At 51.5% G+C, this 26,307-nt stretch overlaps 5 protein-coding genes across 5 annotated transcripts; 2 read left to right on the top strand and 3 right to left on the bottom strand.

Annotated features, from left to right (window-relative positions):
• Positions 1 to 1,598: 1,598 nt before the first annotated feature.
• P168DRAFT_272778 (putative tRNA-splicing endonuclease) lies at positions 1,599 to 9,104 on the bottom strand. The gene is made up of 4 exons (XM_024835333.1): positions 8,680 to 9,104; positions 2,406 to 8,583; positions 2,240 to 2,335; positions 1,599 to 2,180 (listed from the first exon to the last, which is right to left on the bottom strand). The coding sequence occupies exons 1-4, from the start codon at positions 8,700 to 8,702 to the stop codon at positions 2,064 to 2,066; spliced, it is 6,414 nt and encodes a 2,137-aa protein (XP_024690556.1). The 5' UTR covers positions 8,703 to 9,104; the 3' UTR covers positions 1,599 to 2,063.
• A 1,340-nt stretch (positions 9,105 to 10,444) lies between these two features.
• Positions 10,445 to 15,128, bottom strand: P168DRAFT_320531 (phospholipid-translocating P-type ATPase; the record flags this gene model as incomplete). The annotated part of the gene is made up of 4 exons (XM_024840371.1): positions 10,445 to 11,333; positions 11,385 to 11,614; positions 11,676 to 14,618; positions 14,685 to 15,128. 4 exons carry the CDS (start codon positions 15,126 to 15,128, stop codon positions 10,445 to 10,447), a joined length of 4,506 nt encoding a protein of 1,501 aa, XP_024690555.1.
• A 3,452-nt stretch (positions 15,129 to 18,580) lies between these two features.
• On the top strand, positions 18,581 to 21,076 carry P168DRAFT_306199 (uncharacterized protein; the record flags this gene model as incomplete). Its single annotated transcript, XM_024839005.1, has 7 exons — positions 18,581 to 19,663; positions 19,720 to 19,821; positions 19,868 to 19,920; positions 19,976 to 20,105; positions 20,156 to 20,234; positions 20,283 to 20,433; positions 20,480 to 21,076. Exons 1-7 carry the CDS (start codon positions 18,790 to 18,792, stop codon positions 21,074 to 21,076), a joined length of 1,986 nt encoding a protein of 661 aa, XP_024690554.1. The 5' UTR covers positions 18,581 to 18,789.
• Positions 21,077 to 21,494: 418 nt separating this feature from the next.
• Positions 21,495 to 22,320, bottom strand: P168DRAFT_283731 (H(+)-transporting V1 sector ATPase subunit E; the record flags this gene model as incomplete). Its single annotated transcript, XM_024836078.1, has 3 exons — positions 21,495 to 21,645; positions 21,705 to 22,216; positions 22,288 to 22,320. The coding sequence occupies 3 exons, from the start codon at positions 22,318 to 22,320 to the stop codon at positions 21,495 to 21,497; spliced, it is 696 nt and encodes a 231-aa protein (XP_024690553.1).
• A 398-nt stretch (positions 22,321 to 22,718) lies between these two features.
• Positions 22,719 to 25,157, top strand: P168DRAFT_256933 (DUF803 domain protein). The gene is made up of 4 exons (XM_024834536.1): positions 22,719 to 23,022; positions 23,091 to 23,228; positions 23,288 to 23,380; positions 23,442 to 25,157. Exons 1-4 carry the CDS (start codon positions 22,981 to 22,983, stop codon positions 25,014 to 25,016), a joined length of 1,848 nt encoding a protein of 615 aa, XP_024690552.1. The 5' UTR covers positions 22,719 to 22,980; the 3' UTR covers positions 25,017 to 25,157.
• Positions 25,158 to 26,307: the final 1,150 nt, after the last annotated feature.

Here is a 26,307-nt window from a genome sequence, read left to right as displayed (position 1 = left end):
TGGCGCGGTACTAAGCGCCTGGGATGATGTACTACTTATACCATTCACTTGTCAAGGTTGAAACTCTTGGGATCATGCCGTGACTGTCATGATGTCTTTCACACAGTTTTCCCCAGATATACTGGAACTTATCAATAAATAGCTTGACTGCTTTCTATCAACCATATATGTACACCGTCGCCTCGTGACCTCGGCCATCACTCTGGGCCTCCAAAATCCCGCTGGAACCAGCTGTGGGTGGGATGCCCCGCGCATCGAATGCCTCCCCGCGAGGGTAGAATCGGCTGGCAGCGAGAGTTCTTCCCGGTTACTAGGATCGTGTCATGTCAATAGCTAGTGGCCTTCCCTGGATATCAACCCGCACCACGCGCCCATGATACTCAGCAGGCGACAGGAAGAGGCCGTGGACCAGATCGCCCAGATCATCGGCCACCGTCGGAAACGGGATGCGCCCCTCTTTGCCCTCGTAGGGCACGCGCTAGTTGTGGTAACCCTCCGGGTCGACCTCAGGTGGGAATCCGCCCATAATGACGCAGCCCGGCTTGGACAGGAAGTATTTCGAGACAGGAGCCGGAGGTGATGAAGATACAATTGTCTCGGAGGCGTCCGTCGCGCGGGATGTACTAATCCATAGCGTACTTTTCTGGGAGCGGGTCTCTGTCAGTCCGCTGTGCGTCCATCTGGTATCAGTTCATTCTTCGATGAAAGAATTCCTGGGCTTCAAAGGAACAATTCCCTCAGTTCGATCAAGGGCTCATCGTTACCAATCTGCAGATGATGGAACCCTTGCTCTCAGTCTCCCGATGTTCCAATATCCGGCATGATTTGATCCTCGCCCTTGCATTTGGCCACCATGCAGTTGGAACCGCCCATCACGCCCCTTCCTGTGCGGAACGAATGGGAGTCTACTCGAACTGCTACTATATCGGGTCTGCCTCCTTTCCGTCCTAAGTCCGGCCACCCGTGAGCTTGTGTGGATCTTGGATGATTGTGTTTTCCTTTATTTATTTTGAATTTTTATTTGTTATTTCTCAAGTTGGAGGAAGGCGAAAAGACCACCGCCCCGATGAGCGACAGCTAAGGTAGCTACTAGTAGACCCCGTTGAACTGACGAAATACTGGTGGTGGAAATTCCCAAGTTTTCAAGATACTGGAGAGCAGAGAATTCGTTCTGGAGGAATACCAGCCGTAGGAGATAATCTATTGACACGCGAAGAGGGATCTGCTCAGGACGTGCTCGGGTTGGTCTGTTTATTCAGTGAAAAAAAAAAGTAGCGAGGTGAGGGGTGAGTGAGCAATGAACCCCAGAAGGGAAGGGATGGCCTTTATTCGCACCGTCAAGAAAAATAGGTAGTTGTGTATGGATGTGTGTCGATGCACGGGCTTCTATGATTGCCGCGCCTGATGGCCTGCGTAAAACGAGGGTGTATATAGTAGACAGAATAGGATTATTTGGATAGTATCCATCTAATGTATTCCTACACCCAGTTAATACCTGGATAAGATATCTTTTATGCATGTCAAAGGGGTATGTATGCATGTGTGTATATATGTGTTTCATGTCCCAAGGACCATAACAACATCATGGTCTTCCTTGGCTTTGATATGTATGCTGTTCAAATGTCTAACGTGCCAACAACCCCCGCCCAAGGAACTGCAGAAATATGTAGGACAAAATGATTTGATCGCCAGAACGCCTCGTTCATGCTTTTCTTTCTTTTCCCTTCTCTGTTCTTTGCTTGGAATGGGAAAAAGAGAAGAGATTCGGCAGAAAAATACCCCGTAGGAGCAACAAATGAAAAATAATAAAATGGAGGACAGATAAGAAGGAAGATCTCAATAAGGGCACATCCAGAAAATGGAACGAAATGTTCCTTAAACGCTCATATGCATGCAATGGTCAACGTATCACACCGTCATCTCAAGTTATGCGGTGTTTCCTGACCTGACCCCATGTGATACGTCTATTATGAGATGAAGATCGTGGGAAATAGAGATAAGAAAGGAAATGACTAGCGATCGTGATCGTGCGGTGTAAATCGATCACATCGTGCACCGCTCGTTTATCTCCGTTTGGGTCTGATGAACGGGTCGGTTTCCTTCTTCCGACGCATGGGCGGCGGTGGTCGGGGACCCTTACCCGGTCCCTGCTGTGGAGGTAGTGGCTGCCGGGGATTGCTCTGCAGAAGATTCATGTCAGCGTTGTGACAGACTAGAGCCTTTCTTCAAGGGTCTTTACCTGTGACGGGCCTTGCCCTGATCGTGGGCCACGCGGCGGTTCGCCTTGCTTTATCGGGCCGTATGCGGGTCCACTCCGTGAGGGTTTGACCAGATCCTGGTGCAATATGTGGTTAGTTGAAGTTCGATAAAGTAGTGTGCCAGTCGTGGGGATAGGTTAAACTCACATCAGTCATTGATGGCGCATTCGCATCAATCTTGCGCCGTGGCCCTTTAGGAGCATTAGGCGGTCCCTGCTGCTGGTCGGATTTGCGGGGTCGAGAAGCCTTCGAAGCATCTGACGCGGGGGAGTCGGTGCGCTTGCGCTTTACTGGCCCGCCGGCGCCGTCGTTCTGGTTCTTGCTGGGCGGCTTGGATTCCTTGCCCTCCGATCCAGAGGTGACTTGGATGACTGGCACCTTGGGGTCGTGGCCACCCATCTGCCGAGCTCGCTGGCGCTCCGTCTTCTGCTTTTGTATCTGGGCATGGCGCTGTTCCTCACGGTTGATCCGCGCTCTTTCGTGCTTCGGCAGGCTGCGAGGAGTCCGGCAATTACTAGCCACGTGCCCGAACTGGCCGCATTCCACACAGCGCTCGGCTGTACAGTTCCCGCGGGTGTGTCCGGGTTGACTACATCGGAAGCAGGTGCCCTGAGCTTCTTCCTTTGCGTCGGTGTTGTCACAGTTGTGAGTCATGTGCATGAAGCTCCCGCAGTAGCCGCACATGCGGTTCTCGTCCAGGCCATTGGGTCCTCCTGATGGACCGTCTGGTAAAGGAGCAGGAGGGGTTCCTTTCCCGGATCCAGGTGCAGAGCTGGGGGATTCGGACGGAAGATTCTCGAGAGAGACCGAGGGCGGTCGAGGAATGGACGCGCCTGGAATTATAGCCGATCCAGACCCGTCGGCATCTGCCATCTCGACGTTCTTGTATCCAGTGAACTGCGGTTTCTGGAGGATCTTCAAGATGTCGCCGTTGGTATATACATTTCTCCGACGAGCATCTTTGATCAGTCCATTCCAAAACTCTCCCTGAACAAGAGACTGGGAGTTTCCAAGCACCCAAAGCGAGGACTTGGCACGAGTCAGACCGACGTTCATACGGCGGATGTCGGACAAGAAACCTATTCCCTTGTTGGAAGCTCTGACGCAAGAGAAAATGATCACCTCGCTCTCCCTACCCTGGAACGCATCCGTGGTGTTGAAATCAATCATGTTGAGAATAGAGCTCCCAAACCTGGCAGAAAACTGGTTTTTCAACTCCCGCAGTTGGCCCTTGTACGGGGTGATGATGCCAATCTTCCGTGCGAAGCTAAGTTCCCGGAAATCCGTCACCAGACGCTCGTACAGTTGCATAGCTACCTTCAACTCCGCCATGTTAATCAGAGAGTGGCCCTTGGTGGCACTCTGGTGTAGACCTTGCACATCGAAAAACCGGTATGGGGTGAGCAGCTCGCTCTGGTGCCACGGGCGAGTGCGAAGCTCTCGCATATTTGGGCCGTCTTGTAGCTTGCCGTCGTAGAATGCAGAGCTAGGGAAAGCGCTGATTTCAGGATGCATTCGGTATTGGATGTCCAGGAGATGCACATCTCTAGGGTGATTTGCCTGCATCCGCACGAATAGACTCTGTTCGTACTGGAACTTCGAGGCAACCTTTGACAGAACCGTTGGCGGCAGCTGCTTAGGATCACCAACGAGAATACACTTCGAGCACCCGTATTTCAGAGGAATGAGGGCACTCAATTCAATAGACTGGGCAGCTTCATCAATGACGACGGTCTCAAACTCAATGCTCAGATTCTGGAACATATCGTGACCGCTACCACTGAGAGTGGCACAAATAATATGTGCCCCGTCAATGATATCTTGCTGGGCGCGCCGTCGGTTCAGTTCAGCATCACGTGCCGCTGAATGGTTCCTATCTCTCGCGTTGTCGATCTCCTGACTCAATTGTGTTTTCTTCTTCCTGAGCAAGTCGAATTCTCTTTCCAGCTCTGCAGGAACAGGCAAGCCTTGCGCCTTGCATTGGTCCATCTTGGACCGAGCCTCCTTGAATCCAGTGTCGGCGGCTTTGTGCTCCATGTAGATCTTTTGCATGTCAGTCTCCCCAGGTTCTTTGCGCGAGCTCTGGTTCAGTCTGGCGTTTACGAGTTCATCCAATGTGACGTCCAAAACATTGGTGTTGATGGCGTCACTTCTTCCCAGTCGAATGACGGACAGCTTTTCCTGGCGCCCGTTCACCGTTTTGACGCCATCTTTGAAACGCATGACCAATTCGTCGACGGCGGCATTACTAGGCGCACAAACCAGCAGTTTCTTCGAGGTTGTAGTCCTGGCAGGAGGCCTAGCATTGCCAATCGTTGTCGGCCTCGAGATCGCCACACCTTGCTTGCCGAAGGCATTGCTCAGAATAGCTCCGACCATGGCAACAATTGTCTTGGTCTTTCCGGATCCGGGAGGACCCTGGATCAGGGTAAAGGCATCGTTGTCCAAACCGGACTTAATTGCTTTGGCTTGGGCTAGGTTGACATTATAATTGTCCACGAAAGGCTTGAGGGCGGCGTCAGAGTAATTGAGGATCGGCGATGGTTTAGCCCTGACGATCTCTTCGCACAGGTCATAGTATTGCAGGGCCATGAGAGCGCCGTATTCGCGTTCAAGAGGAGTCATAGATGTAATTTTAGCTCCCCATATCGAGGCACCGGGCGAGAGGGAGTTGATGAAGGGATTGCCAGGATTGACCCGGTAGGCAAGTTCAACCTTGCCCTTCTTCCTGTTAATGCCAGAGACCCGGGCAAGACAATGCGGGGCAGAGGAATCCGACGCCGGAGAGCTTGACTTGGAAAGCAGGACAATGTCCGCTTCACCAAGACCCAACTCTTTCATTTCAGGAGCAAGCATCGAAGTGTTGACCTCCATAAAAGAATCCACAGACAACCGAGTCGCAACCGTGATCTCGAACTTCTTGAACGTGTTTTCTTCCTTGGACGACTGGAATCCCTGCCAGGCCTCCAGGATCAGAAGCGGCTCGAACGTTTTTTGATACTCAATCGGGTCTCTGAACGCATTGGAAACCAAACTGTAGTCGGTGCGACCGGAATTCGGAGGAAGATCACCGCTGGCGAAAAAGTCCCAGGAAAGAATTGTACGATGCAACGAAGAAAGGTCCGGCGCGAGTCGTGCCCGCATGTCTTTCGCGGAGCGCACCTGCTTGACCTTTTTGACAGGACCCTGTTGTTTCAACGACAACCTCTTGCTTTCCTCGTAAGCCTTGACGGCATCAGGCTTCGAGCTTGCCTTTGCGCCGAAGAGCTCCTTGTCGAGTTCATCTTCGCTTTCCGAATCGGACTCGGAATCGGACGAGACCATCATACTATCTGCCGGTGTATGATCCTTGCCCTGGATTCCAATGCCAGACAACCCAGAACCTTGCTCGGCTGTTAGCTCCGCGACGCCAGCAGCAGGGAGACTCTTTTTCCAGCGCGCCAGCTCGGCCATGTCGCGCTTCTTCTTGGCCTCCCGTTCTCTCTCCCGCTTTTCACGGAAAGCTTGAACGGATGTATTGGGCTTCAGGGGTGCTGGGACTGGCTTAGGAGCAATCAGCCGTGACTTGGCAGCTCTTTCTGCCTTCCTCTTGGCCTCTGTCGCCACCCTCTCCTTGTTAAGCTCCACGGATCGGGACAGTTGTAGCAGAACATCGTCAGGGATGTTATCATCGAATTCGTCCCCTGTCTTTGGTGGACTAGGAGTAGCTACCTGATCGGCGGGTCGGGCAAACGTGGTGATCGAGCTCTGCTTTTTGAGGCTGGCGGTCGATGCAGTAACAACGGGTTTCTTGTAGTAAGCCTCCAAGGCGCGCACGAGCTCTGCCTTCTCCCGCAGAGTCAAAATCGTTTTGATGGTGGAGTTGACCGCAACTCCCTCGATGAATTTCAAGGCATCTTCCTTCACGGTTGTCACGCTGAGTTCCCCAAGCCGCCGGAGAAGCTTCGCCACGAGACCAACCAAGGTAGTCGCCAGGTATTCGTCCTTGAGTCGCAGCCACTTCACCATTGCACTCATTGTTGTCGTGGGGGATTTGAGGAAGTTTTCGCGGGCAGAAACTTCCTGATTGGGGTCGGCGTCAACCACAGCACTTAGAAAGACACTGTACTGGCTAAAGAGAAGATCCGCGAACTGGATACTATCACGGCAGAATTCGAGCATCACAGACTTATCATTGCCCCTGAGATGCCACGATTCCGTCTCGTCGAATATGGTGGTCAAGGCTTGCCATAGATATTCCCAAAGCTTTTGCAGCGAGAGGATCTCGCGGCGGTCGGCAAGCTTGCGAGTTCTGAGCATGCCGGTCTGGGTGTCACAGAGGATATCCACGATGTCCGTTCCTGTGTGGATCATCCTCGGCGCAGAGGCAAACGTTTTCATGTTGGAAATGCGCCGGAACGACCAGCTCAGACCGTACATGGTAGTGGTGAAAAACGACTGCATCAGATGAGATATGGCATCTCGCCGGGCGGACTGGCCGCTGACATTCTTGATCAGATCGACGGCAGCCTGGTAGGTATTGAGATCCGCGGCGAACAGAGCGGATATCAAGGCACTACTCGTGTCCTGGCTTTTGAACAGCTCGTCCAGATGCTCTGGCTTGAAATCCGCCAAGCGCTCGATAATTAGACACGAAAGGTGCGTCAAATGGCCGTAGATCACGTTGAAGTGCGTCTTTTCCGGACTGGCCTCGCCTCTCGTAGGAAACTTCTCCAGGCCTACCAGTGGCAATATGCCAAGAAGGGCAGACGTTGACAGAGCCAGGTTATCCTGATGCAGGTGTTTCACGACTGCATCCCAGATAGTCGCGGAATAGGTGCTTACGCCATGCTGGAGGGAGTTCTGCCGAAGGATCACTTCGTAGTCACTCTTAAGGGATTGGCACTCGAGAGCCAACGTATTACGAATAACATCCATACAAAGGGTGGTGATTTCTCGTTGCCGGCCCTGTTCCACAGCGAAGCTGGGCGGCTCGAGGATCCTCTCGATGTTCGCACTTACGACCCCCATGGTCTCAGACAGAACGACACGTTCTACTGAACCTCTCGATGATTCATGGTCAGTAAAACTGCGGAGGGTGTGGAGAAGGCTCGCTAGGCCGACGTGAAAGCAATGATACCTCGCCAGATTCGGGAACACGGGTTTCTGTAACCGATCCAGAAGCTGATATGCCAGGGGCCTGGACGCAGAAGGCTGATGGGCGCCTTTCAACGACGACATGAACGGACCGACCCATGAGAGCATGTCTTTCATGGCAGACTTTTCATACGGCTCTCCCTCAGATGCCTGTTTGAGAAAGGCTTCTAGCTGGGGGTTGTAGAAGACCTGCTCGATGATGGCCTGGGGCGATATCGTTTGCATCGCATCCCAGAAATCACTTGGCGCCTTCTCCAGGAAGATCTGAATCGTGTTCAACAGGAACCGTAAGCCGGGCGACTGTATTGACAGATGTTCCACCGACAGGCGGCAGGGGTCGATTTCGAGGGCGCGGAGCTGGTGGGTGATCTGATCCTTATCCAGTCTCTTCACTACAAGCTGCATACCACGCCAAAGTCGCTGAATCAAAGCTACCTGAGGCGGCTGTTGAGACGCCATCCGGAGCGCATCCAAGAGCCCTTCTTTAACAGCCCAGTCGAACTCCAGAGTCGTCGGGGGTCGAGGATATCGCATCCACGAGTGGATAGCCCAAAAGCTGCGATTCTGGTTGGGATCAAACAAGAAGCGCGTAACGGCAGGAATGTAGTCCGACACCTTCAAAGTACGCTTCGTTTGAATCAGCCTAAACGGCTCATCGAAGTGCTCCTTCAGAAGACTATCATTGCGCAGCATAGCATCACAACTCAGAGTCTCAAAGATAGAGAGCAGCGACGCACGGTCCAGCACATGGAGCCCGATCTCCTGCGGCGGAATCTCCTTTAACTTCGCCGTCGCGGTAGCCAGATTCTTCGTGATGCGCTTGATATCCCAATCGTCGATCATGCGCGCGAACTTTTCGATGTCCTCGTCGTCGTAGTTCTCCTTCAGCTGCTCCATGAGCCAGATCTTCCCGGTGTAGTACTGCTTGATGCAGAGGTCGCATTTCTCGAGCGTGTCGTCCAACTTCCGCCAGATCCAGGCCTGGAGCTCCTCGACGCCGTCCTGGTTGTAGGCTAGAATGCGCATGCATGATAGGAACTTCTCTCTGCGCTGGGTGGCCTCCGCGATGAGGTCGGAGACCTTCTTGCCGGACTCGTCTGTTTGATCTGGGTCATCGTATCTTCCGTGGTCGTCGTCGTGTTGTCGGGCGCACAGGAGGTGGATATTGTCGGGGAGGGCCTGGAGCTCCCTGCAGAAAATATCATTCAGTTATCACGCTCGACTGCCAGTAGGACAGAAACAGTAGGAGAGGAGGACGCAGGTAGGAGATGTAGAAATTACTAACCCAACAAGATTCATGAACTCCATGGCTACTGTACGGTATTCCGGGGGTAGCTCGTCAATGGAGAAGCAAGACTACCACACATCCCTCTTCCAAAGAAGGAACAGACCGCCAATCTCTCTATGAATAATACAAGTGAGAGACTCCTGAACAATTACAACATTAAGAGCTTCTCCTCCGTGGAAAATCACCTTAAACCACCATTCTGGGCACGTGGCGACAGAAAACAAACAGTGTCAGAGGGGGGGATGAGCGTAGGAAATCAATTTCTCCTTCACTTTCCCTGACAGCTCTTTGTCACTAGAAAGTATCAGATCACTCGCTCAAATGCAAACAGACAGTGAACAAAATTGAGGTCCGTGACTGACCCCCTTTCCAAGGGAATGATATATCCACAAAAGATACTAGTCACTCCCAGCAACAACAGGAGAACTTGTCGATGCAGAGTGAATGAAATGAAAAACACAGGCGGCAACTCACTGCAGTACAAATCCCAGTGGATCCCGTGCCGCATATTACTGGTCTGGGTGGAAGGCGGTGAGGTGTTTTGATCAGCCACTTTACGCGCGAAGACGCGCCACTTACTTTTTACTACAAACGGTAACTATAGAGTTTCTATGTACCTGGCAAACAGCACGCGTTGATACACAGCAGGTCTTGGTCTATGAACAGTATGACCATTCGACTGGCAAAGATAGTAACTGGTCAGTCTCAGTCACCTGAAGTTAGAGTCATCATCCTTAGATTTTAGAGCAGCCTGTTTCATAGATGTATTAGAACACCCTAAACCGCAAAGTAATCAATCTAAAATCCTTATATTAGATCTATACACTGGTGACATACGAAAAACCAGGTATTATATCAATTTACCCCTACTTCGTACTCAAGGTGGTAAACCTTTAGTAGTGTAGCACCATGTTATAGGTAGATCCCCTCTGTTCTATACGTCCCTCGAACCATTGGAATTTTGATAACGGTATACTGAAATACCCCGCGCGCCTAAGGACGGGGTGGGATGGTCTACGAGGTCTGAAAGATTTATGAACTCGGCTCTAATATGATATTTGCTAAATAGATGATCAACAGTGGCATCTCGAATAGAAAGGCCACGGCCCTTGCTTGATATACTAGACCAGACATAACTATAACCACTTAACACACCACCTCCCATTCCAAACCTCGACTTCACCACACGGGAAAATTAGGCATAAACATCAACCAAAAGGTCCAGTTCACTAAAGTTATCTCAATTATATAAAAGGAACAAAAAAGGAATAAAGAAAAGAAAAGAAAAAGGGGTGTCACAAGGTCGAGTGGATGCATGCGCAACAAACGACAGAGGAATGTGAAGTTAAAACGCTTTTGTACAAGAAATAAAGAAAGAAAAAGAAAAGAAGAAAAACATGACACCACCAAGTAGGTGAATAAGGTAGGATAGGATAGGAATGATAGGATAGAGATGTCAAAATGAAAATGTTGCGCCGAACCACCAGCCAGTTCTGTATACCGAACGCCTTCTATGGGGGAATAAAAAAAGTCGGTGCGTAGAAGGGAAATAAGCAAAAAGACAAACAGGAAGAAAGAAAATGAGGTAACTCGTCAAGAGATAATGGACAAATCAGATACGTCGACAGGAAAAATGAAACCAACAAGGGGAATCACAAAAACCATCATGTCAGTACGCAGGAGAAAGGGAAAACAGAAAATGAAAATGAAGATGAAAATGAAGATGAAAATGAAGATGAAAATGAAGGAAGAAAGAAAAAGGTCATGCATGGTGCGTCGAAGGATCATAAGGGCCCTTGAGCGGACTATGCGGCATTGGTGGTTCATGGCCCCCTGTGAGGTTAGTATCGACGCGTATTAGATCATGGTTGTTGTAGTACGACTGATCTTGGTCGAAGGAATGACGCGTCTGATCGTGCCGGGCATAGTCCACTACCTGCGGGTGCGCATGCTGGGTTGTGTCCAGACTAGACGCATAGTTTGTCCCGCTGCTTCCGTTCTGGCTACGAGGGTTGTGGCCGAACGTCGCGCGCGCCATTGACGGCGGATATATCTGCTGCTCGTCTGAGAAGGGGTCCTGCTTCATACTGGACTGGATTGGTTTACCCAAATCTGAGGATGCTGCTGAATCATCACTGTAACCACCAGCGGGCGCAGGCCCCGTCTTAGGTGGAACATATGCGTCATACTGGTCCAGATACTTGAACTTGCCCTGAGTGACTTGCTCACGGACAATGTCCACGTCAAGCGGGAAGAACACCTTCTGGAACGCTTTGAAGGTAAAGCGCGGGAGCAAACATATCGTGACAGTCAGAAGCAGGACAACCCAGAAAGACAGGGCCCCGTAGACTTCTGAACCGGCTTTGTAGAACTGGGCTGAGGCCGGGACCGAGGAGTAAATCCCGGTCCACAAGAAAATCAGAAGCGAGCTGATGACATTGATCAGCATCGTCAGCCAGTCCCACCGGAAACTGTTCAGCATGATATATGTGTTGCTGGCAATAACCGCGCTAGATGCGACTAGGATACCCATTCGGGTTCGGTCGTTGATGTTCAACCCGTCTTCGCGGACAAAGGTCGAAGGGCTGTATAGAAGGTACGGCATGAAGAAGCAGATGACCGACTGGTAAAAACCATCCAGCATGTACATCCTGTTTCTAGTTAGATCGAGCAACCCTGTTGGATAAAGAGGTACAACTTACCAAAACTTCAACTGCGACCACTCCTTTCGTTCGATACCTCGCATGTACAGTTGAGGTACAGCTAGGGAAACCTTATCATCGACATCTTGATCGAAAATGCCAAGGAAGATCACAGGCAAGGACGTGAATGCAACGTTCACCAAGACGATATAAGTATAGTCGAAGAGGTAGGAACCGTCGAAATCGTTATAGATCAAGTACCAGAACAGTGCGATTGTCCAAACCAGATTCTGCAAAAATGTCAGCGATCGGTCTATAGACACCATTTCAGTTAGAGATCTAGACACATACCTTGTAGAAGAAGTTGGCGATACATTCTCCCATGCGGCGGTACGAGTACCTGCCATGGACGAGGATAAGCCGTTGAAGGAAGCGGAACTGCCCGATGGCATAGTCGGAAGACATGGCTGCCTGTCGTCCTTCTTCACCAACGATACCGACACCAACGTCGGCTTCTTGAATCATAGCGACATCGTTTGCACCATCGCCAATTGAAAGAGCCATAATATTGAGACCGTTCTTCACCATGCGCACGACCGCAGCTTTCTGGGCCGGACTGACACGACAGCAAAGTACAGACTTGCACTGTTTGCACAGCAACAAGAATCTCTGTTTCAGCTTGTCGTCCAGCATCAGTCGCAAAGTATCTCCGTCGATGACCACGGCGTGCGTCGGTTCCGGAGGCGTGTGGTCTTTGCGGGCGGCGATGAGTTCCTCGTCTGACCCAGTGATGCCAAACCGTTGCAGCTGCCGGTCGAGTTCCTGTTCCGCTCGATCCATTTGGTCCTCGGGGACATTGAATACAAGAAGCTCCATGTCGTTGTTGAGAAGATTGCACGAAAATCCAATATTGATAGCAGTCTCGACCTTGTCGCCAGTCAACACCCAGAGCTTGATACCGGCGTCGGCGAGGAGAGAGATGGTATCCGGGACACCATCCTGCAATCTATCCTCAATAGCAGTACCGCCGATAAGCATAAGGTCCTGCTCCATCTCAGTTGATACCTTTTCGAGCTTCTCTTCACGGTCTGTCAGGGCAGCTGCGGCAATGTCATGTTCTTTGCTCCAGACGCGGTACTCCTCTTCGGTGAGCTTGCGATCGGCAACACACAGCGTACGCAGACCCTCACGGGCAAACTCTTCGAGGTGTTCGGCCGTTTTCTTGCGGAGTTCCTGCTGCTTGCCGGGGGCCAGTCGAGAATAGATGATGCTATCCGCACCCTTGCAGAAGAGTCGAATGCTCCCGTCGGGCATGCGGATAATAGCACTCATCCTCTTTCTGGCAGAATTGAATTCCAAAGTGTTCAGCACGGTATATGTCCGCTCCTCGCCCATGACGTTCAGGACAAGGTCGTCGCCTGACCGTCCCACGAGGGTGAAACCACAATCACGAGCGGTACCGACCAAGGCGGCTTCGTCGGGCGATTGGGCCTTGAACTCAACCTGTGGAGGATCGCCGGGCGTGTGTTCCGTGATCACCGTGTGGCATACCGCAAGAGCGACCATAAAGTGCTCCGCGGATTTCCTTTGGGCTTCGCCAGATTGACCATCCAAATCCGCGATATAACTCGGCGCGACGAAAGTCAAATTCTCGTCGCGCAGATAAGGATTATCATGCAAATCGCGCAGCAGCGCGATCATTTTATCCGTGTCGCGAGCGATCTGCTCGCGTGCTCTAGCAGCAACCGCATCGGCGTCTCCTCCTTCTCGGCGGACCATGCCGATCTGAGCTTCCGTGAAAGCTTCTCCGTACGAAACACCGTTGACTGTGCACTTCTTGAAATCCATGACATTCTGAGTCAATGTGCCGGTCTTATCCGAGAAAATGTACTCGATCTGCCCGACGTCATCGGAGATATTCCAGGATTTCGGGATGCAAGCGATCTGTAGTTTGTCGTAGTACATGAAGATATCGCTGTGAATGAACACGGCCTGAATCGTGCGAACGATTTCGAGCGAAATGTAAAGTGAGATCGGAACCAAATTTTGGAACAGGATGACCGCCACCCAAAACGTGATGATACCGGTAACAGCCGGGGTGCTCCCGTACGCTCCGAAGTCGAAGTAGTTGAGGGACCTGTTGTTGGAGCCCCATCTGATACCGTTGATAATGCCGGAGATGAGACACATGAAGAACAGGATGATGAAATTGTAGATGACGTTCCAGTTCAGATCCTTGGCGAGGCGGGCGCGCTTAGTGGGTGTAACACCAGAGTTCAGCATGATCTTGGTCTCATCACCGGTGAAGATGACAACACCAAGCGCCCATTCGGTGTTGCGAAGGGAGCATCCACGCAGCAGCACATTGGTGATTGTGATCGGTTCCACCATTTCCTTCCGCGGCGCATCCGGGAAATCCGGGTCACGCTGCTCCCAACGCAGAGCTCCATTGTAGGCGTAGAGATTGGGGTGTGGGGGCTCGCTATCAATGACGAATTCGGTCTTTTCGCAATCCCGGGCATGACGGACCTGACGGCCACAATGGAGAGCCGAGCGGACTTTGAGATTGGTTTCGCCGTCCAGATTCTTGGTCTCCACGTAGCACGCACCGTCAGGGTCAGAAGTCGACAGGACCACCATATCAGCAGGGATCGGATCCCCGTTATACAACCGAATAAAATCCCCAACCTGGATGTTCTTCCAGTAATCCCGCTTGAATCGGGCCTTTCCGAGCGTCTGTTTAGCCGTGTCCACCACGCTGCCGCCTTTCCTGGGGGGCGTAGCTGAGGTAGTCGGGACCACCGAACTGTCCCGAACCGCTTTATCCGGGTGAAGAAACTGTTCCGTCGACATTGGCCAATCCGGACGTGCTTCGGGCGAGGGAGACGGGACGGGCGTCATTTGGATGGCGTCTTCGTCGACCCCATGGTCACCGCGATGGGAATAGGTCGAGGCACGGGGCGAAACAGTCGTCATGATAGACGCACGCCGATCGGTCTCTTCAGTGGCGGGAACGTCTTTCTTTTTCTGAAACACGTCCCTAATGGTCCGGTACGTCCAGACAGTAGCCCGAGTAGACGCTTTCTTGATACGGCGCCACAAAGAGATATTGTCTTCGACAGAGTTGACATTGTTCCATTCGATAAGACGATATACGGGGGAATTGTTCAGGTCGATATCGAGGACCGTACGGCGCCAATCCTCAATGGCATCTTTGATGGCGGTGATGACGATGATAACGATCAGGGGGACAGTATTGAGTGCGGGTTGATCGACACCGAAAATTGGGAAGAACTAGACAAGGGTTATTGTTAGCACAGAGACATCGCGAATCTGTCTGGGAATGAGTTGGAAGCGTACGCCAAGGATAATGATGAAAAGGAAATAGATGTTGGCGATGTTATGGAATTGAAACCAGAAGTTCTTGGGGACGAACGTCAAGGGCGTATATTTCGCGGTCCGAATCTTGTTTCTAGGATAATTCGCCCTAGGGTGACCGTCCTCGTCTCTCTCGGTGTCGGGGATGGGGACGTTGAAGTACACCCGTCGATTGTTGGCGTCCGAGTCGCCTTCACCATTAGGGTGCTCAGCGGTGGGCAGTTGAGACCTCCGCTTCTCCCCTTTCCCCTCCGAGCGCTTGTGCAAGCGGTCCATGATGGAGACACGTTTCCGCGTGCCTCCGGTGCCGCCAACGCGGGTGGTTGCCCATCGCTGACGCTTGGTGGGTTGTGAGATGTCGCTAGGAGTCTCCCGGATCTCCTCGGGGACATCGCTGTTCTCCCCAGGAAAGTTGGCTGGAGCCATCTAGGCTACTTCTGGCCCTCGAGAGGGCATGTAATAAGCAACCGTGGTGTTATTGAGACGAGGGAGGGAGAGCATCCGCTCCGATGGGCCCGAAACCCACTAACGCAGACCGTTCGCGACACGTCCCCTAGGTTGATTCTTGTCGCAGGGCAAATAGGGCGAGCGAACTAATCGGAGAGTAAAGCAAAGTGTTCGTAGATGGGAGGGTGAGGCGTGGAAGAAAATCGCGGTCGGGATGTCGAACGTCAAGGCGCAATTGGGAGTCAAGAAGGTTCCGTCGAACAAGGCCGGAAAAACAAGGCTGACAACGAGTAGGCAGTGAGGATGTACAAGGGTTGTAAAGGAGGGGGAAAGTCGAGCTTAGCCACGATGGGCCATGGAGTATGCGATGTAATAAGCAATATGACGGAGTAAGCAAAAACGAGGAGGGGGGACTGATTTATCCTTCAAAGGCTTTGGAAGGAGGGAAGTATGGTTCGGAGGAAAAGATAAGTAGGACGAGGAAGAGGAAGAGAGAGAGAGAGAGAGAGAGAGAGCGAGCAGAAGGAATGGCGTTTCGTGGAGAGCAGAAACACCCTCCTTTGACCCCCCAAAAAGAGTGACGAGAATGGTAAGTATCTTACCAAACAATACGCCACCCGTACACGGTTCGTCGGAAGGAATTCATATTCATAACCTTTGTCAGCAGTATACAGGGGAGCTTGACTCGTTTAACCAGGGATAGCCAAGTTTCAACTATTATTAAGGAAAAGACCAATGGGCTCCAGAGTTTTCTACACCAGGCAAGACCCGAATTTCTAGCCAAGGACGGTGAGATTTGTGTATTATGATTATTCTCAAAGGAAACCAAGAGACCAATTGTACAATGGCTTAGATGATTATAATTGCTGACGATGGGGTCGGATAGTCGGCCCTCCCTATGCTGAGATTGCATAACGGGTAAAATACAGAGTATAACGTATCAATACCACGAGGAACCCCTAGCCAAGCCTTTACTATACACCAGCCTCGCCCCAGACTGCAGCATACAATGTGGTTCACGTCGAAAAATCTCGGGGTGGTGGCAAGAACAAGCAATGAAATCAGAGCCTGGATATAAGATTTCGGAATTCGGATACGATGGCCCAGAAAATATGAAGGACTTGATTTGGTCCGAAGTATGGGTTGCTCCAACTGTCTTTCCAACGGTCCCGTCGACCAGACCAGCAATTGGAAACCCAGCCCGATGCCGTATAGTTACCGAATTTCTCCCGCACGGGTTCGGTCTTAGCATAGTGAAGTGGACAGGTTGTCCCAAAAGATCGAAGGTCAATAGAAAAGAGAGGCCAGAATCATTCGTCATTTTGATCGATCCATGAGTCTGGTTGGCCTTACCCTTGTTTCTACCTCCCGGATACCAAGCATTAGGTCATATTTCATTGAGGCAATCCTTTTCGGAAGCCACGGCATGCAGGCTCTCACTGCTCTGTCAGCCTGGATATTAGAAATCAAACACAATACTACCTTAGTATATGGCTTTGACACACTGAGAAGACGGGTTAAAATCTGACTATCAGCCTTGACACTGAGAAGACGGAAATATCTGACTAGCAGAAAATCCGACTATCAAACATCGGAGAGCAGAGCCAGAAATGTATACTCCGTATAAACCCACCCATTGTCATACCGATGATGTAAAATTCATTCAACCCTCGTACAAAGTTCATGGGATAGGAAAAGTCACCCACCCACCTTCGAGTCTTGGCTATAAGGGGGGGAAGAGCTCGGAGGATAGGGTCTGAAACAGGCTAAGGTATAAGAGACGGCACATGCTCATACTCTATCGCGGACATCACATCTGGTGGTATTGAATTCCAATACTATGGTAGAGTGAAGAGATTGTCCAACTCCACCTGTGTGTATGGAGTATACTATCGCTGATCATCATGAAATAAATAAATCCTCGTATTATATCACTTTACCAGCTATGCATCATATTTTTCATATTTCCGAGTGGGAAGATTCAGTTCTATGCGAGTTGCAAATTTTCACACCTAAACTTGTAGCTAGTGTATGTAATTAATAGGCTGTCTGTTAATTAAAATTGGTCAGGTTGTTTCACTTGGTCTGTGAAGGACATGGACTGTGCATTAGCTTGGGTCTCCCCTCAAGTTGATTGCTTACAAAGTACGGATAATTTACGAGGAGAATCCGCTTATCCCGTCATAAGTTGTCAGCTGCATATATTGTAGATTTAGTGACTCCATCCTCTGGAATCTTCGAGATGAACTCTCGGGTTGATATCCCTATGTTGGTCAAGAAGGTCACGAAGCTGGTGAGCTGCTAGACCAACCCCCTTTTCTTAGAACATCTTAGTATCCAACTCTCCCCTTTCCGAGTCTTGGCTCCACGATTTCTAGAAGCTCATTTACTTGATGCAGTTTAGTGTGGCTCCATCCATCTTGCGCGTAGCTTCGCCGTGTAATTTCGATGATCGTCCCATAGCGGTTCTTAACGTTATCCATCGATCAGTCCAGCTCAGGGTGGAAGACGAGTGATTTATTTGCAGACTCTTCTCACCTCCCATTATCAGATTCTCGGCAAAAGGTCAAGTCATGTGGCACGCCTGTCATATTTCTATAAATGGCAAGATGCACCGCTTTGCTGACTGTACTTCTGCCTGCCTGCCTTCCTAGGCAGGCATCTGTTTGCGGGGTTCCCGCCTAGAATTAATCCTAGTCTTGGGTGAAGACAGCCTGGTGGTAGTCAGAGGAGGGGGCGGTAAAAGTATTGGCCATCAAGCCACGTTCTGCTTCTTTCAGCTTATTCGGATTACGAATTTTCCTAGATCAAAAAATAAATATTTAAAAAAAGAGCCTCCCATGTCAATGTTCGTCTGACTCGTACTGCCCAAAATACACCAAATGCCCAGATCAACTGCAAAGGCTGTGGGGAACAAAGATGCAAACCCAAGTCAGATCTGCGTCCTCGTACGCAGCCCCTAGACTATGCCGGATTCGGCGGTGGTCAGATGGAGCCTGAGTCCACTGCCTTTGGGATCCCGTCGGCCAGCGACAAAACGACTCGATACTCCGACGGAGACTCGGAGCACTTGGTGCGGAAAGGGGCTACTCCGTGCTAGCTGGGGGGGGTTGGCCATATGGTGTTTATATTAAGTGTGGTTGGGGGGGGAAGGACAGGGAATGAAAAAAATAAATATTCATAAATACATGAATTATTAAACAATAAAATATCATTATAAATATAAATAAATATAGTAAAATAAAACATTTAATTTCAAGTAATTATGTAACTGAATAATAGAGGTTCGCTATATCAGCTCCATATTGATAGACAGTGGGACGAACTGTAGTTTGTCAAAGCAAGGATAATATTATACCTCGTAGATGCCTCGCTACCACGGCTCACAACCTGTCTAGAGTCTCAGAACAAGCCTCCAAAGGCAGACTATCATAAATCCGGACGAGAAACCGTGAAGCCTACAATATCTCTTTGTGGAAACAGGTCGCACGACACAAAGAAACACCAGACAATGCACTGCGGTCATGTGACTTCGTGGCAACCGCAACGCGCGCTCGACGTGTATGCTCGACCAAGAGAGATGGGATAACAAAACCAACCTCCACCGTCATATAAGATCTACGCACGCGACGAGCCTGGCATGCCTCCGCCGCGCATTACCGCTTTCTTCAGACGTCCGGATTTTGCGACGACAAATGACGATCGGACCCCAGCCAAAAAGGGCCCCGCGGCTGCGGCTGCGGCTGCCACCACACCGCGACCACCGCCGTCGACCCTGTTGGCGGACGCATCTCCTGATACCCCGGATGGACCGGGGGTGCAGTTGAATACGTCGCTGCTAAGCTCTGTGCCAGACCGGACCCACAAGGAACAGCATCTGAAAACACCGGGAAAGGCAGAACCGCCGGCTAAGGAAACGACGTTGGGTTTGAATCCAGTCCATCACGCCCTGGAAAGGGGGGAGAAGGTCGTGGCCGACTCGGAGGGAGATGATACGGAATCTGTCGAGTCGTTTGAAGACCCCGAAGATCTGTTCCTTAAGTTCGGCAACCCGTCTCCGAACGATGGTCCCCATGATGGACCCGATGTCTCGCGGAAGCATTCAAGTCTGTCTAGCGCGGGGCGTGGATTCAGGATTGGCAGTCTTTCGCAGTATCGCGGTACGGCCCCGACATATACGAATACACTAGACAGTCTCGTTACAGAGGCAGTTGGCGATAAAGAGACAGAGGCTACCATTGCGCAACTTAGAGCTACGTTGGAGGTTAAACCGGGTACCAAAGGACAGCTAGGTGGGGAAGGTGGACGGCTGAACGAGGGCGTCCTAACGTCTGCTTTGGATGGTGAGGACAATGGACCAGGGCTACGGCGTCTACTTGATGCTGTTCGCAGAACCGAGGCATTTGACATCGAGAAGTCCTGGTCTTTCTTCGATTACCAAGATACTCAGGTACCGACTCTACCGTTTCCACGGAAGTCAATTAGTCCCGGAACGTATATCGGTGCATTGTTAGGTTCGTGCTATATCAATAGTCCAAGTCTTGCTGCCCTCGTGCTAAATGATTCACAGAACCAGAGTCGCGAGAGCGGGCGTTCCATTCCGGCGTGGTAGATTTTGCTCTATCCAAAGGACTGTTGCCAGATGAGTTGGTCAAGTGGATTTTATTATCTGGTATGTCTGCTCCTTGGCTAGAACCATCAAGTACTTACACTCTCAGTGCCATCCGAACCTCGAGAAGGTGTGAGACATGCGTATTGCAGAGCTTTAAAGGTATATCACGGTACCTTTGACCAAGTCACCCGCACAGTTCTAATCTTGTCTATAGCACTTAACGGCAGAACGTATTCAGTCAATTATACGACCGAAGACAATAGATGAGCTATTCCAGCGGTTGGGCACGAGCGTTTCAGCACTGTCTATTTCAGAAACGATAACTCCCCAACCTCTCCCACCACGTAAATCCACCCGTGGCATATGGGCAATAGCAAAAGCTAACGCTGCGCAGATGACGCCTTGTCAACTGCCTCCCAAAAACAGGAAGCTCTGTTGTCAGTTCTTAACTTGCTCGGCGAAGTGGCAGATCGGTAATTCTCCTTTCCTTGCAATCAAGTCTCCTCCTAACGCGATAACAGCCTCTCGGACGATACTCGAGAGCACGTGCTGAGCATTCTCTTCCGTATCGCGCTCGACGTCACCTTGACCAGCAATCCAATCCTTTGCTCGGAGATCGAAAAGACCATCAACGAGATACTCCTAAGCATGCCCGGCGACGCAGTAGAGTTGGTAAGTAGTCTTCCACAACGCTTCAGAGCTCTACTAACAAAACCAGGCAAACACCGTCTGCACAACAGCCCACGCCACAATCCAAGACCCCATCTTCCAAAGCCGGCTCCTCACCCACATCATCCCCACAACCGAGCGAATCGCAACCCTCCGCTACCGCCTCGCCGTCAGCTTCCTCAGCAAAGACGCCACCCTCCTAACCCAGCCCCCCGACAAACTCCACGACCTCCGACGAACCGTCACCCTCCTCAAAGACAAGCGCTTCAACGTAAAACGCTACAAAAAGAAAGGCGCCAACGACTACGACTACGGCGAGCTCGGCGGCATCATCACCCTCCTCAACGTCTCCATCGACTCCGGCTGGTCCGGCGTAGCCTTCGTGACCAAGGACGCAGAGCGCGAATATAACGCCGCGGTCGACACGCTCGCCGATCGCATCAGACGGATCTTCACCTCTATTGAAGACTCGGGCGCCTCGCATCTCAAGCGCACCCTTGCCAAGGAGGCTATGGAGGCCCTGCACTACCGCATCTTGTACTCCGTTAGGACGAAGCCGCGCCCTAAGAAGGGCCTATTTGGGGTCTATGCTACTAGCGATAATGGAGATACCAAGATGATGGATCGATACACGGCCCAGCCGTAATCCTGAACAGTGAGGTTGTTTTGACGAGTCTGGTGTTATCCGGGGCCAGCGGGCTGGTCCCATGGTTTTGTTTGTTTGGCGGGCTGTCTGACTTTTTAATGACCCTTAACGACCTCTTTGGAATCCACGACGCCGTCCCACAAGTACCGAGAATGTCATCATTAGCAACATCCACCTCGTTTGCCATGTTAGCGATGCTTGCCTCCACTGCAGACCGCGAAACCACTACAATCTTATTGGAAGACCTGCAAGTGAAGATATGATGATAAAGACGTATATGGACTGTACACAGGGCTATGGTGTTCTCTGAACAACGGGCGTAAGGCGCAGCATCAATCAAGTTACATAGATAGGAAGACGCAACCAATGGGAACAAATGGGAAATCCGAGAACAGGTATCTGAATAACAGGCATATATCTAGTTGTAGAACTTTCTGTTCTCGTTCTTCCCGAACAGCGTCTCCCTGACGGCCGGGAGGGCGCTGATTTCCAGCAACCGCAGCCGCTCCTCGAAGGTGTTGTTGATTTCGATCTTGCCCTGGCCGCCGAGGATGACCACACCGCCAGCACTGCACAAACGACGTTAGAAATTAAGCGTTCGAGAGAAGAAAAAGATTGGGAAACATACGATCCCTCCGGCAACGGCTCCTCCTCATCCACCTCCACCGACACCTCCTTACCCACAACCTCATTAAACTCCTTCTCGGCCTCCCCAATCGCCTCCTTCACAGCATCACCATCCTTCGCCCGCGCGCGAATCGCAACCTTACTCTCATTCAGAGCATACAGTCCCTCCAAGATCAACCCCTTCAACACAGCCTGGTACTTCTTCGCGTCCTTGGTCGCAATGCCGGAGATGCTATCACGGGCCTGCTGGAAGAGGTCATCGAGCAGCTCCTGGCGCGAGGAGAGCACGCGGAGCCGGGTGCGGTTGGCGAGCGTGGAGCGCGTGATCTGTTGCGACATGGACGCTTGCTTGAACTTCTTCTCGTACAGGGTGTCGATGGCGGCGGTCTCTTGGCGGACGAGCTTGGACTTTTCGATGGCGAACTCCTCGTCGGCTTTGAGCTGGATTTCGCGCGCCTTCTCGAGCGCTTCTTGCCGGATGAAGGCGGTCATTTTGCGGAGCTCGCCCGCGACCTGTTGGGAGATTGGGTGTGTGAGCTACATCGACCTGTCGGTCATCCCTGATTGATGAGTCCGTGGCGTACCTGGTCGTCGGAGAGCGCATGGCTTTGCGACATTTTGATTAGATTATTTGATGTAAGACCGGAACTGGTGTCCAAGTGTAGATATCGGGTGAGTGACGTGGGGTAGACGAGTTCCCGATGCGGCGGAGTGTCCTAAGGAATGGGAGAACAACCCCGGTCAGTTACTGGGAAATTCGACTCTGGAAGAAAGGAGGAGAGGGAACCACAGGGAACACCCCGTGGCACGAAAGGAATGAAGGTAATACACCGGACGGAGACTCACGGGGGACGATTTTTATAAGAATGGGGTAGGGAGAGAGGAGGTTGAGTGGAATAACAGCGGTGGTGACGGGTGAGGTGACCAGCGGGAAGCGGATCGGCTGACGATCGGGGTCACTCGTCACTCTCGGTCTGTCGTCCTTGGCGGCTGTTCCCAAACACCTTACTTGCTACTTGACTGCGTCCACTGTACCTGGTTTCTTTCGTCTCTATTCTACTTCAACTTCGCCGTCTCCATTGTGGCCTCCACGTCCTTGGGTTAATTTGACTTCCTGGGTGGAGTCTCTCGGCTTCTCTTCCCCTCTTCCCTCACGTCTACCAATTCTCTCTTCTCCGTGTCAATCATGGACTCCGTACTGTCCATCCGACCTCGTCTGTGTTAATGTACCACGATTCGCTACTCCTCCCACTAGCCATTGCTCGAGAATACCTGTCATGGGGAATCTCGGTGGTTTGTCGCCCGAGGGGAGTGTCGCGGTAGGTTCTCTCCCGCCGAATTCCCTCGAAATATCTACTGGTGATTGGGCTAACGGCAATGTCTACAGGTTGGGGTGCTTGTCGGGTTGATCTCGACCAGTCTCCAGGCCATCGGGTTGACTCTCCAGCGCAAGTCGCATATCCTCGAAGACGAAAAAAACCCTTACGACATTCGCAGACCGCCTTACAAGCGTCGAAGATGGCAGGTACGGTGGAACACAACGCCTCGAGTCCCAGATGGTGTCGCGCAAGCTGACCGTTCCAGGTGGGCATGGGGATGTTCGTTAGTTCGAACATCGTAGGCAGTACCATCCAGATCACGACCCTTCCACTCCCCGTGCTTTCCACCCTCCAAGCTGTCAGTGCCCCTCTTCCGCGGTGACGAATACCTGGAGTTGACCTGAATCAATGCATTACAGTCGGGACTCGTCTTTAATACCATCTTCGCCACTCTGATCCTGGGCGAGTCGTTCACGAGGTACTCGCTGATCGGCACCGTCCTCGTGTGCATTGGCGCGGTCTTGATCGCGGCTTTTGGGGCCATTGGAGAGCCGGCGCATTCCCTCGATCAACTGCTAGATCTGCTCCAACGCCGGCCGTTTATCCTATGGATGGTGGGGACTATGGTGATTGTGCTGGTCATCTTCGCCGGGTCCAAACTTCTGAAATACCTCACGTCCCCGTACTTCCGGTCCAAGCATCCGAGCCTCCGCAGTTCATATGTACCGTACCTGCAATTGTCCCAGCCCCGCGTGCGACTTATCCGCGGGCTCAGCTATGGGTCAATCAGCGGGATCCTCTCGGCCCACTCGCTACTCCTGGCGAAGTCAGCGGTGGAGTTGCTTGTCCGGACAATCGTGGACCGCGTCAACCAGTTCAACCGGTGGCAGTCATGGGCCATTCTGATCGCGATGATCACTTTAGCGCTATCACAGTTATTCTACCTCCACCGCGGCCTGAAGCTCTGTAGCACCAGCGTTCTCTATCCGTTTGTCTTTTGCATATATAACATTATCGCCATTTTGGACGGACTGATCTATTTCCGTCAAATGTCCCTGCTGACGAGATTCCACGCGGGACTCATCGCCCTTGGCACGGTCTTTTTACTCGGCGGAGTGCTCTGCCTTTCCTGGCGATTAGAAGATATCGAGAGCCACACCGCTGTCACCGTCGCCGGGGCCTCCCAAACCGGATTAGGCCCAGGCATGGCCATCCTCGAAGAACACACAGAGCCACCGCTTGATTTAGAATTCGGCGACGAACAAAGCCACGCCGGCGAGCGCGAGCCGCTCCTACGTGCCGCACACCGTCCACCCCCACGCGGGCCCCTCCACCAGCGGACCCCCAGCCTCCCCCTCCATTTCTCCCCATTAACCCACCGCGACTCCGCAGACGTCGACCCGGCCTCAATCTGGGCCGAGCTCGACGACTCCGACTGCGACTACAGCCACACCAACCCACGGCCCCGTGCCCAAACCCGCGCCTTCACAGGATCATCCCACCTCCGCCAGGGAACCAAGCCCAGCGGCGCGCAAACCGCACGAGACACCTCCTCCCGCCGACCCCGCCATTTCTCCCTCAACCAGCTCACATGGAACCCACCGCGCATGTCTTCCTTCGCATACGGATCCACCAAACCCGCGCGCCGCACCTCCTCCCCGGGGTCCGGACCCCACCAGAGTCAAAAGCGGCAATCCTTCCCAGGAAACTGGACAGTGCCGGGATACGGCAGCACGCAAGACACCAGCCGCGACGACGACGACGACAACGACAACGACAACGACAACGACGACCTCCACTCCCCCGGCAGTCGTCCAAACCAACCACAAAGCTCTGCATCCGCACCCCTCGCCGGCCCGAGGAGTATCGTGCGCGGGGCCTGGAGATCCAGTCTGCGGTATCTATCCCGACTGACAGGCGGCCCAGGCGCACGCAGTCGCAGTGGGCAACCACACGATCCTGAAACGGACGCGCTGCAATCCAACCCACACTAGCTTTTCTCTTTTTTTATTATCCCTCCAGTCGAAATCAATATATACATTTGAATTGAATAGAGGTGGCTTTTTGCTGAGTGCAATATCTCTCTAGCTGTATCTGCTCCAAACACTCTTTAGAACTTGGTGCTTAGGAACCCTACCCAGCTCATAACATCTCACAACTTAAGATAAAATGGGATGAGATGGGATGAGATAAAGTCCAGCATGACGTCACGCCATTTACCCACCACCTACCTACCTATTATTCATAGCACACATCCTACCCAACATTGGATATATGTACCCTCTAAAGCTCAATGGTAGACTTCCTTCATAAACTAACTATCTTACTCCGAGCGTATTTAGAACGGCACGAAACAAGATATATTTAGCTATAAGGTAAAGGCTATTAAACATTTAACTAACTACATGCGGATGGAAGAAACCGAATAATCAAAGACAGAGCTCCAATTTTCTCCATACCATACATACATAGCAAATAGCATACTTCCTACCTGGTAAACGGCAACGGTAAAGGTAAAAGTAGAAGTAAAGGTGAAGATAAAAGGAATCCATCCAATATCATATCAAGTACTCAATCAGATCACCCTGCGTCCCCGCTCCAGCTTCCCGTATACCATTTCCCTACTGCTTCCTGCGCTGCTAGGCCCGACCAGTGGGCCAGCGGGAGACAGTCGACCGTCGACGGATACGGGAAACGAGGAGTAAAGACAGACAAGGTAGACTGGAATAAATCAAACACAGTAAAAGGAAACATCGAGTATGAAAATGTCAAGGAATAAGCAAATTATGGAATTGCAAGGCAGGGTAGCCACTTCGCCAACAAAAATAAAACATGAGATGGGACAAATAGAGATAAAAAGCACCAGAAACACCGCCACTTCCACCGTCGTCTAGGTGATGATTAGGAGATGGTAACAAAAAATGATTAATAGCGTCAGGGTCCAGATCAGACAGTCCGCATCCTTGATGATTCACAGGTTACCGCCTTCTCTTTCTTTTTTTGTTTCTTTTCTTTTCTTTTCTTTCCTCACCTTTTTTTGTCTTTCTTTTTTCTTTTCTCTTTTTTTCTCCTTCAAGTCTCCAACCAAATGGGACAAAATGAAAACAGACATGTGCTAACGCCAATATTAGCGACTCTTGAATCCTGCCGAATGGGCAGGTGACAAAGCAACCCGGTCTGGTGCCTTCGGTTGAGACGTTCTGTCGACGCAAGACAATGGCTGCATTTACAAATGCAAGGGATTGGCAATATATTCAAAGGGTATCAATCGAAGGCCGGGAGAAG

The sequence above is a fragment of the Aspergillus campestris genome (genome assembly GCF_002847485.1).
Source record: "Aspergillus campestris IBT 28561 chromosome Unknown P168scaffold_10, whole genome shotgun sequence".
NCBI classification, from domain to species: Eukaryota; Fungi; Ascomycota; class Eurotiomycetes; order Eurotiales; family Aspergillaceae; genus Aspergillus; species Aspergillus campestris.
Note: the sequence above shows the minus strand (reverse complement) of the source record. Positions and strands in the feature narration are given on the sequence as shown.

Bases quoted from the DNA above. Each gene is read 5' to 3' on its own strand.
- P168DRAFT_272778 (XM_024835333.1), bottom strand. From the start codon at position 8,702: ATGGAGTTCATGAATCTTGTTGG. The intron at 8,584-8,679 runs GTTAGTAATTTC...TATTTTCTGCAG, and splicing joins GAGTTCATGAATCTTGTTGG to GGAGCTCCAGGCCCTCCCCG. The intron at 2,181-2,239 runs GTAAAGACCCTT...AATCTTCTGCAG, and splicing joins CAGGGCAAGGCCCGTCACAG to AGCAATCCCCGGCAGCCACT.
- P168DRAFT_256933 (XM_024834536.1), top strand. From the start codon at position 22,981: ATGGGGAATCTCGGTGGTTTGTCGCCCGAGGGGAGTGTCGCG. The intron at 23,023-23,090 runs GTAGGTTCTCTC...CAATGTCTACAG, and splicing joins CGCCCGAGGGGAGTGTCGCG to GTTGGGGTGCTTGTCGGGTT. The intron at 23,229-23,287 runs GTACGGTGGAAC...TGACCGTTCCAG, and splicing joins ACAAGCGTCGAAGATGGCAG to GTGGGCATGGGGATGTTCGT.